This window comes from Trichosurus vulpecula, chromosome 6 (assembly GCF_011100635.1).
Source record: "Trichosurus vulpecula isolate mTriVul1 chromosome 6, mTriVul1.pri, whole genome shotgun sequence".
Taxonomy (NCBI): domain Eukaryota; kingdom Metazoa; phylum Chordata; class Mammalia; order Diprotodontia; family Phalangeridae; genus Trichosurus; species Trichosurus vulpecula.
This window is the reverse complement of record NC_050578.1, coordinates 261889523-261904736: the sequence shown is the minus strand read 5'-3', so window position 1 is coordinate 261904736 and position 15214 is coordinate 261889523. Positions and strand designations below refer to the sequence as shown.

Below are 15214 nucleotides of genomic sequence, written 5' to 3'. Positions count from 1 at the left end.
TTGGAAAATCTGCCACACAGTTTTTTTTTAATGCTCAAATACAACTATGTAAGGTGCTTCACAAACTTTAAAGTAATACCTAAGTGACTGTTTTTACTACAAGGTCTCAGACAGTATTATATCACCTATTTCAATGATAGCTATCTATGTCTGCTTTGAATTCCACATCAATTTTGGTTTATCATTTATATCTAGAGGAATGTAAGAAATTAAATGGAAATAATGGTAGCTACTTAAGAGAGTTATCATGAAGATGACATGAGGGAACATAAAGTGAATATTCATTGCACTTTAACATACTGTATAAATGTAAGCTGTCATTAGATAAATATTGGCAAAATGGATGGCCATGAATCCCAGAAGACCTGAGTTCATGTCCAATCACTGAATCATACTGTCTGTATAATCCTGATTATGTCATTTCATTTCTTAGGGTCCAAGAATTCTCGAAGATTATTTGTTAAAAAGGAGGTGCCAAACTGAAATGCTACAGGGACTACCCTCACTTTGGATTTCTCGATGTCAATAAAATCATAGATCCAATCATCATCATCATCATCTTCATATTCACTATAATCATCATTATCATTATTATTTTACAGATGGATAAACTTGTGGCAGAGAATAGAAATGATTTGATGAAAGTTTTTACACACACACACACACACACACAAACATACACACACACCAGAAAAATCTCCCCCAAAAGTTTCCCAATGTTTCAAATTAATACTGTTCATGAGCTTCATGGTGGTAACATGAAAAATAATTGAGAAGAGTGAAGAGTTTAAGGAGGGAGTAAAAAGTGTGTTCCAAATTTCGGTTATTTTTTAATGAAGGAAATTCAGAAAACTACTCATAGAAACATAAGGAAAATTAGGTGAGCAATTGGTACTAATGATATAGGTTTATGAGACCTCAGTGGAGTCTAGATGGAAATGATAAGTTAGAATGATTTCCATGATGGTGTGAATATGAAAGGAAAATATGGGGACAAGGAGTGGGCCTGAGAGATATAAGCAGTAAAAGAGTGAAAAGAAGGCATGTCAGGAAAGGAAATAAAAATCCAGAACACGAGCAAATAACAAAACACTGTAAGAGAAGTCAGGAAGTGGATATGAACTGTGGAAGGCAACAGGATTCTAATGGAACCAACTCCCAGATGAAAAAGTGATTCCAGATAAAAATGATCCCAGACAAAAATGATTCAATTTCTGTATAGAGGCAAGTTATTATTTTGATTAATCGATAGACTATTACATTGTGGCTTTTTTTACTCCTATATATACATCTTTGTGTGTTAGATATAAGAGGGTTTAGGCATCAACTACTCCTGTATGTAGATTATGTCAGGTGATAACTCTACTTTCCTCTTGCTATTGGTTAATTGGACTTATTTATTCTCATCCCAGGTTCTAAGGGAGTCAGATCTATGGGAATTGGGTATATTCTGGTATTTCATTATCAGTTACTAAATTATCAATCTTTCTCTCATTGAATATACAATTATCTTCAAATTACCACACAAATATATTAAATGGCATTTATTAAACCAAAGGAACTTATTTTTCATGGTGTTTGATTTATCTCTTTTTACAGCAATCTTTGTAATTGAAATTACATAAAAATTAACTAAAAATAAAACTTGTAGCTAATTTTATGAAAAAGATAAATAAAAATTGCATAATTTGATTTTAAGAAAAGAAAACTAAAAGTATCAAAAATGAGAAGTATCAATAAAAAACGTTTCATTAATAAAATTTTATTTAAAAATTAACTTCTTTATGCTCATAGTCCAGTGAAATTGGGAGCACAAGTTCTGGAAATTCTTTCAGTGTAGAGGTCTCTCATTCTTTTTTTAGATTTCATATTTGTACAGTGTTACAAAGCAAAAACATGCATTCACAAAATAGTATGAGTTAATATCAATTAATCAATTAATATTTATTAAGAATTACCTATGTGTAGGCATAAACTCTGGGGATAGCAAAAGAGATAAAAGTCACTCCCTGCTGTCAATGATCTTACAGTCTAATGATCCAATATTACAGGGAGTATCCTTTTGTTATTATTCTTTGAAAAATAATGTATATTTAAAAATACTTATGAGAAAACTGCAAGGAATGTAAAAATAATAATATTTTCAGGTAGCTACAGAAAGTTGTGTTACTCCACAAGTAACAATTGCCATAGTCTCAAAGAGGAGAGGACTCCTGATCTACTGTCATAAACAATGTGTCTGTAGGAGACCAAAAAGCCATTTAAAATATTAAAACTTTGGAGAACTTGTACAACATGATTAATTTTATTTGCCATTTAAAATCCATCAATAATATTTTTTATAAACACAAAGACTTGCTGCTGTTAAACTTGATGATGCTTATTACTGGACTATTGATTTTTAACTGACTTTGCAAGAAAAGTGTATGTATGTATGTATGTATGTGTGTTCAGTTACATAGAACTTCACTATCTTTTAAGATACAAACTTGAAGTTGTTCAAACTAATAGTGTAATTTCTGAAAGAAAAAAAAACTCACCTGGACCATTTTTAAAAGAAGTGTTTTATCATTATTTGGCTCAACTGGTAACTATTTTTAAATACATGCATTAGATAAATCTTTCAACGCAAGGACCAGAATTCAGTCTTAAAAATACTAATGAAAAATACACAATTGTGCTAAACTTCTATTATGGTTGAAAAAAGTGCTTGAATCCTTGCAAAATTTCAAATGCTGAAGGCAGAATTTTGCCAAGTTGGAGAGGAAAAGGAAACTCTTCTTTCAACTTCTTTAAAAAGGCTAATCTAGGAACCAGAAGAAACTTCAGATTTCTTGCAAAAATTATCCAAATTTTGATGGCACTGAAGTTGATTCATAAATTTACAATTGTTTTCTTTTTTACAAAAACTATTCTGAATAAAAAATTAAAAGAGTGCATTGATCTTTGAGCCAAAATAAACATACAAAAACCACACTTTTATTGGAGTTCATTTGAAAAAGCTTTGCGGAATTATGTTGTTCCTAGAGAGAAAACAATCTACACCTTGTAAATCAAGGTTATGAAAGCTTTGAATCTCTCTCTCTTTCTCTCTCTCTCTGCCACATTAATTTACATATTTCTGAAATGACAATTCCAATATTTGTGTCAAGTAAATTAAGACAAATCTGCTTAGATGTTTGACAGGATATTCGTGTTTCCTAGTCAAAGATGATACCGCAGTTTTCTACTCTATTCTTACATAGTCAACAACAGCCTTCATGCTGACATGCCTTTAAAAATAAACTTTTTACTTTTACTTAACATAAATAATAAATACTTAATATGAATACCAAAAATAAACTTTTAACTTTACTTATCTGTGTTTAAATGCATTATCAAATTTGTTAAAAACATATAATATGCCACCATTTAAAATATTTTGATAATTATTCCAATATAATTTTTAAAATCTTCTGTATTTTATTAAATGCCTTGTAAAACATTCTGAGTAGTTCATAGGCTTTTACAGACTGTTGGTAAAAGTTGATGATGAAACAAGAGAGTTAAAAAACCCCTGCAATGTGATCCTAGAGCCCAAAGAGGAATGTGCTCATCAGATTATCTAGTCCAAGACTGTAATTTACCACATGCAGTACATGAAGCCCGGAGAAGCTAAAGCCATAGTGGTGCTAAGAATCAGAGCCTGAGTTCAAACAGGTGATGTGTCTCCAAGTTCAGTGTTCTTCCTACAGCACCGATTGACTTATGTAGATATTGGGGAATGTGGTTGTTTTTTTTTTTTTTTTTCCGTGTTGGCTCTATTTCAATGTCAGTCAAAATAAACTTCCCTCAAAGATACTGTGCCACTTATTCTCTTGGAAAGCTCATGTGTTCTTTTTTGTTTAGTCATTTCTCAGTGATGTCTGATTTTTTTGTGTGTGTGACCACACTCAGGGTTTTCTTGGCAAAGTTACTGGACTGTTTGGCATTTCCTTCTCCAGCTCATTTTACAGATTAGGAAACTGAGACAAGTAGGGCAAAATGATGTACTCAGGAGTATACAGCTAATAAGTACATGTCAGGTCTTCCTTACTACAGGCCATCACTCTACTGCTCTACCTGACTGCCCTCATCTGCTCTAATGATGTGCACAGATAAATTCAGAAAGACAGCTTTCAGATCACTCTCTCCTCCACTGACATTTTTCCATTAATCTCCTGAGAGCATCATGACATTTCTGGATTGCCACTATTTGAAAATCAAGATCTAGATTCAGCCCAGTATGATAAGAGTCTACAGCAGAGTCTAAGAAAGGCACAAAGGAAAATGTCATCAGACTATTTGACCACTGATATATATGTATATCTTTATGTATCTATGGATATAGATATAGATAGATATAAATATATACACTGGCTACCAATAAAGGAGAGTCTGCGAGTAAAGAGTTCATGGTAAATTTTGGAACCTATTAAGTCACATGCTCACCTACTAAAATAATTGGGAAAAATTAACTTTCACTTGCTTTGAGTCTCTGGGTATGTGAAACACAGAAAGTCAGGAGGTCAATTGGAAGAGACATAAAGAACCATTTTAGGAGATTACACATAAATACATATGCATAAACTATTATACATGCGTATGAAACATAGATTATATGGGCATATGTTACATACATGTGTATTCCTAATTTCATATTTACTTTTAATATAATTAAAATAATATATCTTATAGAAGATGATATTAAACTTATTATGAACAAGAAAATTCTAATGTAATAAACATTTTAAAAACATACAACTCGAGAGAGGGAAAAAAAATATGGACAGACTAAAAACTTGACATTTACAATTAACTTCCCTCACTAGATAATATATTTGTCTTTTTTTATCACTACAGTCATGTCTATGACTCTTCCTGAACTCCAATATTGATATTTGCCCAAATCAGGCCTTTCCTAGGAGCAATCCATCCTAAAATTACAATTGAATATTTCCTTCCACGAAATACCATAAGAAACAAATTAATGCAACTCATTTAGATTTCCTTTCCCCCAAATCATTTGACACCACACCTTTCTCATGGCATTTTTCATCTCAGTATTTCTCAAAGTATAGATTATGGGGTTCAACAATGGAGCAATGATAGTATAAAATAGAGCAAACACTTTATCCTCTGTATATGTGGTGGGAGGTCGAAGGTAGGAAAAAATTGCAGGTATGAAAAACAAGACAACAACTGTGAAATGAGACCCACAGGTGGAGAGAGCTTTTCGTCGCCCTTCAGCTGAATGTGTGCGAAGGGTCCATAATATAATGGCATAAGAAACAAATAAAATGATAAATATTACCAAGACAATTATCCCTGAATTGGTGACAACAAGGAGACCAGTGGTGTAAGTATCTGTGCAGGCAATTTTCAGTAAGGGGAAGATGTCGCAGAAATAGTGATCAATTTCATTGGGGCCGCAGAAAGGTAACCTGAGAGTCATGGACAACTGCGGGAAGGAGTGAGCAGCCCCACCAGCCCAAGCCGCCAAAACAAGGAGGTTGCATTTCTTTCTGCTCATGATGACCATGTAGTGGAGAGGTTTACAGATGGCAACATAGCGGTCAAAGGCCATTGCAGTTAGGATGAAGACCTCGATACTGCCGAAGAAGTGCACGCTGAAGATTTGGAACATGCAATAACCATAGGAGATCGTCTTTCTCTCAGTTAAAAGATCCCCAATTAGCTTTGGTGTAACACTGGAAGTATAGTAGATGTCCATAGTAGATAAGTGACTGAGGAAATAGTACATTGGTTGGTGGAAAAGATGACTACTACAGATAGAGATGAGGATTAGGAGGTTTCCTACGAGGAGACTGATGTAACAGAATAAGAAGAAGATAAAACAAAATATCTGTATGTTTTGGTCATAGGAAAGTCCAAAGAGAATGAATTCTGTGACGTTTCCCTGAGCCCTCATTTTGGTTTTGGTACTTTATATTCAGGATTAAGTTCTATATCTGAAATTCGAAGAAATATTATTTTAGTCAGACATATGCATGCAAAACGTCTTTCATCTATTAAGTTTGTGATTAATTTAATTATTTTTATTAAAAGTAATATATCAGGAATGTCCAGAGATGTGGAACTAAATTGATAATACACTTTGAGGTAATACTGGTAGGATGAATAGACTTAACAGAGGGTGCTTACCCTGTAGAAGAGAAATTGTCATGCCAGGGTAACCGTCTTCAAATATTTGAGAGGCTATCAGGTGGAATAGAATTCACACACATATATAACATATACACATAAGTGCATATATGTAGTCATTCATGTGCACACATGTGTATTAGTATATACATTCTGGTACGTGTATTTATGTGTATACCTATAGATATAATAAACATATGTATATTGAAAGAAAGAAAGAGTTTAAGCTCAATGAAATGAATTATTTTTTCCTAACATTATATCTGTCCGAAAGTAAAACTGAGTACCTATTAACATAATTGATTCTCCATCATAATAAGCTTTCAGATGAATGTTGGATATCCATAGATAGTGTACGGTTTTGGAGAGCCTCCTGTTCAGGCATAGCTTGAATGAGCTTAGAAGAGATGTCAGATCTAACTTAGTTTGGGGGAACTGAATCTTAAAAAATAAACAGTTATTAAATATTTAAACATGATTAAAACATTTGTCAGTGTTTTTAATTTATTATTTATTAGTAGTAATTGAAATTAGTAATGTCTTCAAGTTAAGTGATGTTTTGCTGCACACATGTTTGCATTCCCCAGCTCTTCTATGTCCCAGGAAGTATCAATCTGAGCTAATTATTTCGTGTGATAGTTACATAATAAAGAGTAATGAACATATGAACTAATAAATAAAATAAGGTCTAATGAAATAAAAAGCACTTTCTTACTATTGCAGGCATGACCCAAATATTAATTTATCCATTTATATAGTGTTGTAGTTTACTCTGAAAATTCTCTCCAAGTCTGAAGAGTAAAAATTAAATTACAAAGGAAGGAAAAAGTTACACAGACAATGTTACACTCACTCTAGGCATATTTGAAAAATGGAACCAGCTTCTATAATTGAATATCACACTGCAGTGGGTTTATATGGCACAAGGACAAGGTGTAGGAACCTATGACTTTCTGGTACTCATACCTGAGCCACCTTAGTTGAGAGGAGAAAAAAATAGGACATCAGTGTTGGAAAGGACCTCAGAGGGTATATTTTTATTGCTGTAAAGTTGTTTCATTGTCTCTGATTTTCCATGACCCCATTTTGGATTTTCTAGGTAAACATATTGGAGTGCTTTGCTCTTTCTTTCTTGAGCTCATTCTGCAGATGAGGAAACTAAGGCAAATAAGGTTAAGTGACTTGCCCAGGGTCACATAGCTAGTAAGTGTCTGAAGCTCTATTTGAAATCAGGTCTTCTTGACACCAGGTTGCACACGTTATCCACTGTGCCACCTAGCTAGGTCAACACACATCCAAAGCAGGATATACCCTACCACAGTGTTGTCAAAATCAAATTGAGATAAGGGCTACTAATCCACAATAAGCATCCTTATGGGTTGCATACTGACTTAGTTTAAAATGTACTATTAGTCATGTTTTATTGCATTTTTATTTATTTTGTTAAATATTTCCCAATTACATTTTTATCTGGTTTGGGCCACAGTCAGGTGTATTGTGGGACACATGGCATCCATGGGCCATGTGTTTGATACCTCTGACCCACAACAACCCTAATAAATAATCTTCTGCTTTAGTTTGAAGACCCCTAATGAATGAAAAGCCACTTCTTCCACAAATTGTCCATTCTACCTTTAGATATTTCTATGTTTTAAGGGTGGCTACCCTCTGCAGTATGGTTGAAATTGGACATATTTCGCATAACATCAATTCTTTGCACTGATAAGACAAATTTCAACAAATCTGAATAACTATTAGTTATCATTATTATGTGACTTTGGGTTTAATATTTAACTTCTCTGTCCTCAGTTTCCTCATCTCAAAAATGAGAGACTTGGACTAGATGGTCTTGGTAGTTTCCCCCAAGATCTAGCTTCGTTTAATATTTTTCTTACGTCCTACCACTGTATTACTCTGATATTCAGTTCTTTCATCTTCAAAAGGAGAATAATATGAAAACCACTTCATGTAGTTTGAGGATAAAAGGAGATAATGTGTGTAAGGTTATTTGTAAGCCTATGGTTTGGGGCATAAATGTTAATGACAAAGAAGACAAAGATTGTGACAATAATATTGTTGACAATGATGATTATGATTATGATTTTGATGATGATGATAATGATCACATTTAATTGGTTATAGGTTGTGCCTACATTAGGAGTTCTCCCATATAAATCTTTCACATGTCTTCAGGATCTTTTATACCACACAAAGCATTTGTGAGGATTAAGTGAAACTTTATATGTAAATGCTTTATAAACTCTAAAGTGGCCCAAAATGTGAAATCATTATTGTTATTCCAAGACTCATGCCACTTCTTCCCACTTTAAGAGGGAGAGGAACATTTTTGAATCAATATTACAAATGCATATTAAACCAAAAGTTCCAATCTTTGAATTAACAGAAGCATTTACCAAAAATTTTAACAAAAGGGAAACTTTATCCCTTTGCACTTCGCTATTTCTCCCTCCTCTCCATGCAGGGATCAGTGACATGGTTCTTAGAAATAATTAATGCTTATGAAACAGATATTGCACACAAACAGACAGTAGGAAAATCACACATACACACACACACACACACACACACCCCAATTGCACACCCATGTGTGCACAATAGGAAAATCACACACACACGCGCACGTGCACACACACCCCAACTGCACATGCATGTGCGTAAGCGCACACACACATACACACACGCAAGCGAACGCGCACACACCTCAATGCAAAATCATAGGCTTCAAAAATAAGGAGGAGATAAATAAATATAAAAGTAAGTAAGTAGTTAATGAAAAATCGAAAGAAAGTAGAAAATTAAGGAGTATATTATGTAATTTGGAGTTTTCTTATAATGATTTTTCAGATTAATAGGTGCTAGATAAAAGAGCAAAAGCATTAGTCTTTGAAAGAAAGTTAGAAACATGCTTGATTCCAAACTCTAGTTCTGAGACTTTTCAGCTATGGGACTCTAGTCAAGTAAATTAAACTGTTCAATCATAATTTTCTCAGAATCAGCAGAGGATAATGGAAACATCTCCAAATTTGGAATTTACAAAAAAGGCATGGGACCAAAACTATACTCTTTCACTTCCTGGCTTTGGGATTCTTGGCTAATAACACTTGCCTCTATGTCTCTGATTTTCTCACCTGTAAATTTAGAAGGCCTGAATTAGATAATTTTGAAGATTTCTTTGTGCATTAACCTTCCATGTGTGACTGTGAACTAAATGCATAATTTCTCTCAGCCTCTATATCCCCACTTGTAATATGGGGATAATGATGATGATGATGATGATGGTGATGATGATGATGGCGATGGCAATCATCATCATCATCATCATCATCATCATCATATCTCTTGTTTCTGTCAATCCTTTTAACTTCTTTGGGGTGTGACCTAAATAATTAGGATAGAAGGTGCTTTATCTAGAATAGACCTTCCACTGTTCACAAGCAGAGCTCCTGTTCATAAGCAGAGCTCCTGCTTAGTGAAAAACGTTGATTGCCCTTCTATCTCTGGAATATAAACTTAGTTTCCAATTATGCCCAGCCTGGAAAAATTAGCAATTATGAACTACAAAATATCACCTTGTACAAAAGCATATCCCGTTTATGGCTTGAGAGAAATGAGATGATTAAAAATGTGTGGGTCAGTTTCAGGAAGTAACTTAAAAAGTTAGAAATTCTAATAAAACAAACAATAAAGAATGAAGCATCATCAAAAGACTTTTTCTGACTCCCTTGTAGACCTATATCATGTCATTAAATAGATTCCTTACAACATCCATGAGAAGCAGTAGGAGTGCCAATTTTTTTTTTCATTTATCTTCATTCAGTTGACCAGACTAGCAACAATATTTACACACACACACACACACATACACACACACACACACACACACACAAACACATACACACATTTTGTTTCTTCTAGAAAATGAAGTAAGATGATGTGTTAGAAAACTTACTGCTGTTGAATGATGAATCCAAGGGATTCCAGGGTGATGTTTAAATGAGTTCCTTTTGTCTAGCCCTCCTTGATTAATCAAGATGATTTGAAGCTGTCATTATAACTTTGCTTAGCCCAGACATTATAAATGACCATTGATCAAATCATATTTCCTGACCAGTAACTATTAAATATAATAAATTTGTTAATGTATAATTAGTCTGTATTCTAGTTTTTATATCTGTGCCCTAACATCTGTAGCTTAAGGTTTCACTACCCTACATACTTAGTAATAAGTGTTACCAGTACCCAAGCCTGATTTCATCCAATGGTCAAACACACCCTTCAGATGCTTACTTTAGTAAGAACTTTGATTAAATGCAGGTGTTTATAAGCCAGAAATGGACAAATCAAGACTAGTACACATCAAGAAGAGAAATCCTTTGCTGTCCACAGGAATTGTACAATTCAAGCCCTTGTACACACAGCTTCTGAGAAACTGAGAATGATTAATTCTTTCCCCAGCAGTGGAAAGGTGGCTGAAAATTGACACACATCTTTTTATCATAAATTTGTAACTCAGAAATAAAGGAGGAACATTCCTACATTGCAAAGTAAAATGAATATAACATTCAACTCTCTAAAGCATCAATCTGAAAAAAATGAAAAGAACATCTACTCTGATTCCAATATGTGACAAAGATTTATATGGCTTTGAGAGTCTGAAGAAATGATCTCCCAGAGGGAGTTTAGAATTTTTTTTTCAATTAAACAGCACTAGTCCAAATTTATGCCCTTTAGGGCATGTGGACAGTTACCTCCTGACGCCATGTGGTAGAGGAGAAAGTTCATTGTATTTAGAATCAGAGGTAATAAATTGACAATTGTCAGGCCCTGCCTGCTCTAGTTTTCTACCATATCTTCCTGTTTTGGCAATAGGAAAGTCATAACAGAAAGTATATCTGCAAATGTATAAAACTGCCTTTGTCTACAATTTTTAAGAATGAGGGGAGAGAGACAGAGACATGGAAAAAGAAAGAGGTAAAGAGACAGAGACACAGAGAAAGTGAGATACAGAGACAGACACACGGAGACAGAGACAGAAAGAGACAGACAGGGAAACAGAGAGACAGGCAAAGACAAACACAAAAGAGAGACACAGAGAGAGGAGGATGAGAGTCTGTTTGGGAAAAGGAGAAAAAGGAATATAAAAAGTCTGGAGGTTCAATTGCTCGGGAATGCTTTTATTCAACTAAAAAAATTCTTTGTGTCACAACTACTCATAGAAAAGAATGAGTGATTGAGGGAGATTGAGAACCACCACCATAGGTATGATAGGGAGTCATTAATTTCATATGACCCTGTAAGACCTGTACTTTAGCAAAATACCTTTGATAGCTGCATGAAAAATAGATTTATAGAGGTCAAGAAAATTTTGGCCCACAGGCCAAATCTTCTATTAAGTTGAATTTGGCCCTCAGCACATAGTTTTCTGATCTATAAATTAGAGTGCAGATATAATAGAGGTGGGAAGCTAGATGGTGCAGTGGATAGAGCACGAGGCTTGGAATCAGGAAGACCTGAGTCCAAATCAAGCCTCAGACACTTACTAGCTCTGTGACCCTGGGAAATCACTGAACCATGTTTTACTCAGTTGCATCACCTATAAAATGAGTGAGAGAAGGAAATGGCAACCCAGACTAATAACTTTGCCATGAAAATGCCAGAAAGTATCAGAAAGAGGCAGACACAACTGAATAGCAGCAATAATAATAATAACTGTAGAAAAAACACAATGAAACATTAAGTTAAAATCAGTTCATTCACTAATTGTTTCCCATGTGTCAGGCATTGTGCTAAGACCAAGAAATATAAGGGAAAGTTAAAAAAAATCCTGCCCTCAAAAAATTTAAATTTAATGGGAGATACTGCCTATATAAATCAAAATATACAAGATAAAAAGAGTAGTTTGAAGTAAATATGGGGGAAAATGTCTCTGTTTTCTTTTGCAAAAGGCTAATACAGAGATATGTTTTGCATGACTTCACATGTATAATTGATTTCAAATTGCTTGCCTTCTCAAGGAAGGAGGAAAGCGTGGGGGGGGGATTTTAAACTAAATATTTTAAAAATTGAATTTTCAAGTTTTAAAAATATAAACCTAAATATTTGGTTATTTAAATTATATATATAGAGGGTGTCCTTAAAGCCTGGACACATCAGAAAATTGATGGCAATGTGGAGTTATTGCATTGAGTTAACATGAACCTTGCAAAGAGCACCAACCTTTGCATCACAAATGATGGAAATCATATTGAAGACATTATTTGTTAATATTCCATTTAAATGAAATATGCTTGAAAATTTCATTTGTTTCATTTCTTGAAAATATGATTTTTTCCTATGTGTCCAAACATATATATATATATATGTTTTTGTGTGTGTGTATTCGTGTATGTGTATGTATGTGTGTATACTTATATATATCTATATCTATCCATATCTCTATATCTACCTATATCTAAATATTTATGTCTATATATTTATATAGATATGTCTGTCTATATATGGATATATATGTGTGTATATATACCTACATCATCTATCTATCTATCTATCTATCTATCTATCTATCTATCTGTATTATATACAGTGAATTACATGGAGACCACATGGGGAAAAAGGACTTCTAGTAACCAGGACTAGGAGTTAAACTTTCTGCCTTGATGTCTAAATTGAGTCCAATTTTTCTTGGATTCTGTGTGTTTCAGTAATATTCCAGTTACGGGGTAATATTTGTACCCATTGTCCTTACTGCTCATTTACAAAAATAATTAAATATATCTGGGTAAAATTTTATCATTTAATATTCATTACACAGAACATAGAAGTGTGATATTTTGATCAAAAATATTCAAAAGATACAATCAAATACTCACTGGAGAATATCAATTGGAGAAATAGCTACCCTCCAGGCAGCCAATGCCAGTGTAATGAGGATTGTGTGATCCACCTAGACTAGAGATATCCCTACATATATTTAGCCCCTCTTCCCTTTTTCCCATCCTCTCCCATTTCCCTATAGATTAAAATAGAGTTCTATATCCAACTGTATGTGTCTGTTATTCCTTCTTTGAGCCAATTCCAATGACAATAAGGTTCAAGCAATGCCCATTATCCAACCATCCTTTCTTCCCCTGTAAAATGTCTTTTATGCCTTTTCATGTGGAATAATTTACTCTATTCTACCTCTCCCTTCCCACTTTTTCCCATGGAAACCTCTTTTTTTCAATGCTTACTTTTAGGTTTGTTTTTTGTTTTTTTTTTTTCAAATCTCATTCCATCAAAATAAACTTGTACTTGCACCCTCTGTCTACAAATACTCCTTCCAATGGCTGTAATAGTGAAAGAGTAGCTAAGTATTACAAGTTATCATTTTCTTGGACCAAAAAGCAAACAGTTTAATCATACTGACTCTCTTATGTTTACTCTTTCCTACTTGCCTTTTCATGCATCTCTTATGTCTTTTACTTGAAAATTCAAATTTTCTGTTCAGCTCTGGTCTTTTCATCAAGAATCCTTGAAAGTTGTTTTCTTGGGTAGGTGAATCATGGTTGTAATCCTAGCTCCTTTGCCCTCTGGTTTATCATATTTTAAGCCCCTGATCCTTTAATGTAGAAGCTGCTAAATCCTGTGTAATCCTGAATGTGACTCTGTGATATCTGAATTGTTACTTCCTGACTGATTGTGGTATTTTCTAATTGACCTGGAAGTTCTGGTATTTGTCTATAATATTGCTGGGATGTTTCATTGAGAAATCTCTTCCAGGATGTGATCATTGAATTCTTTTTTAAATTTTTTTATTTATTTTTATAGGTAGTTAATTTTTTTTATTTAACATTTTTAGTTTTCAGCATGTATTACCACAAGATTTTGAATTACAAATTTTCTCCCCATTTCTCCCCTCCTCCCACAACAACATGGCACATATTCTGATTGCCCCATTCCACAGTTGGTGCTCCCTTCTGTCACCCCATTCCCCTCCATCCCATTTTCCCTTGCTTTCTTATAGGCCAAGATAGATTTCTATGCCCCATTGCTTGTATGTCTTATTTCCCAGTTGCATGCAAAAGCAGCTTTTTTTAACATCTGCTTTTAAAACTTTGAGTTCCAAATTTTCTCCCCACTTCCCTCCCACCCACCCTCTCTAAGAAGCCAAGCAATTCAACATAGGCCATATGCAAAACCTTTCCACAATACTCATGTTGTCAAAGACTATATTTTGCTCCCACCTATCCTGTCCCCCTTTATTCAATTTTCTCCCTTGACCCTGTCACTTTTTGAAAGTATTTGCTGTTGATTACCTCCTTTCCCTAATTGCCCTCCCTTCTATCATCACCCTTTTTTATCTCCTTCCTCCTTCTTTCCTGTGGGGTAAAATATGCATTTGAGTGTGTATGTTGTTCCCTCCTCAAGTCAAATCCAATGACAGCATATATATATATATATATATATATATATATATATATATATATATATATATATATATATATATATATATATACACACACACACACACACACACACATACAGAGGGCACTGAGTGAGTTGAATATGAAGGGATGATATCTAAAAAAATAAGGGATGAAAGAGGAATATATTGAGAGAGGGATAAAGGGACAGATAGGATGGGATAAATTATTTCCCATGAAAGTGGCAAGAAAAATCAGTTCTTCAGAAGGGAAGAGGGGGCAGATGAAGGGGAATGAATGAGTCTTGTTGTCTTACTTTCAAAAAGTGACAGGGTCAAGGGAAAAAATTGAATAAAGAGGGACAGGATAGGTGGATCAAGTGAGTTGTTTTTATGGGGGAGATTTGGATACATTTATATGTAACACAGAATCATCTGGTAAGGAAGTAAGTGTTAAAGATTAATGAATGCTTAAATGATAGGGGTTTTTTATAGAGAAGAGATATTAGGCTGGGATTGCTTATACACACACACACACACACACACACACACACACACACACATGTGCTCCTTGTCAGTCTACTAGTGATTTCTAACTCTCTCAAATCT

At 34.1% G+C, this 15214-nt stretch overlaps 1 protein-coding gene across 1 annotated transcript; it reads right to left on the bottom strand.

Moving 5' to 3' along the window:
• Window positions 1-4862: 4862 nt before the first annotated feature.
• LOC118853886 (olfactory receptor 4P4-like) lies at window positions 4863-5950 on the bottom strand. Its single transcript, XM_036764124.1, has one exon. It carries the CDS (start codon window positions 5948-5950, stop codon window positions 5006-5008), a length of 945 nt encoding a protein of 314 aa, XP_036620019.1. The 3' UTR covers window positions 4863-5005.
• Between the last annotated feature and the right edge of the window lie 9264 nt (window positions 5951-15214).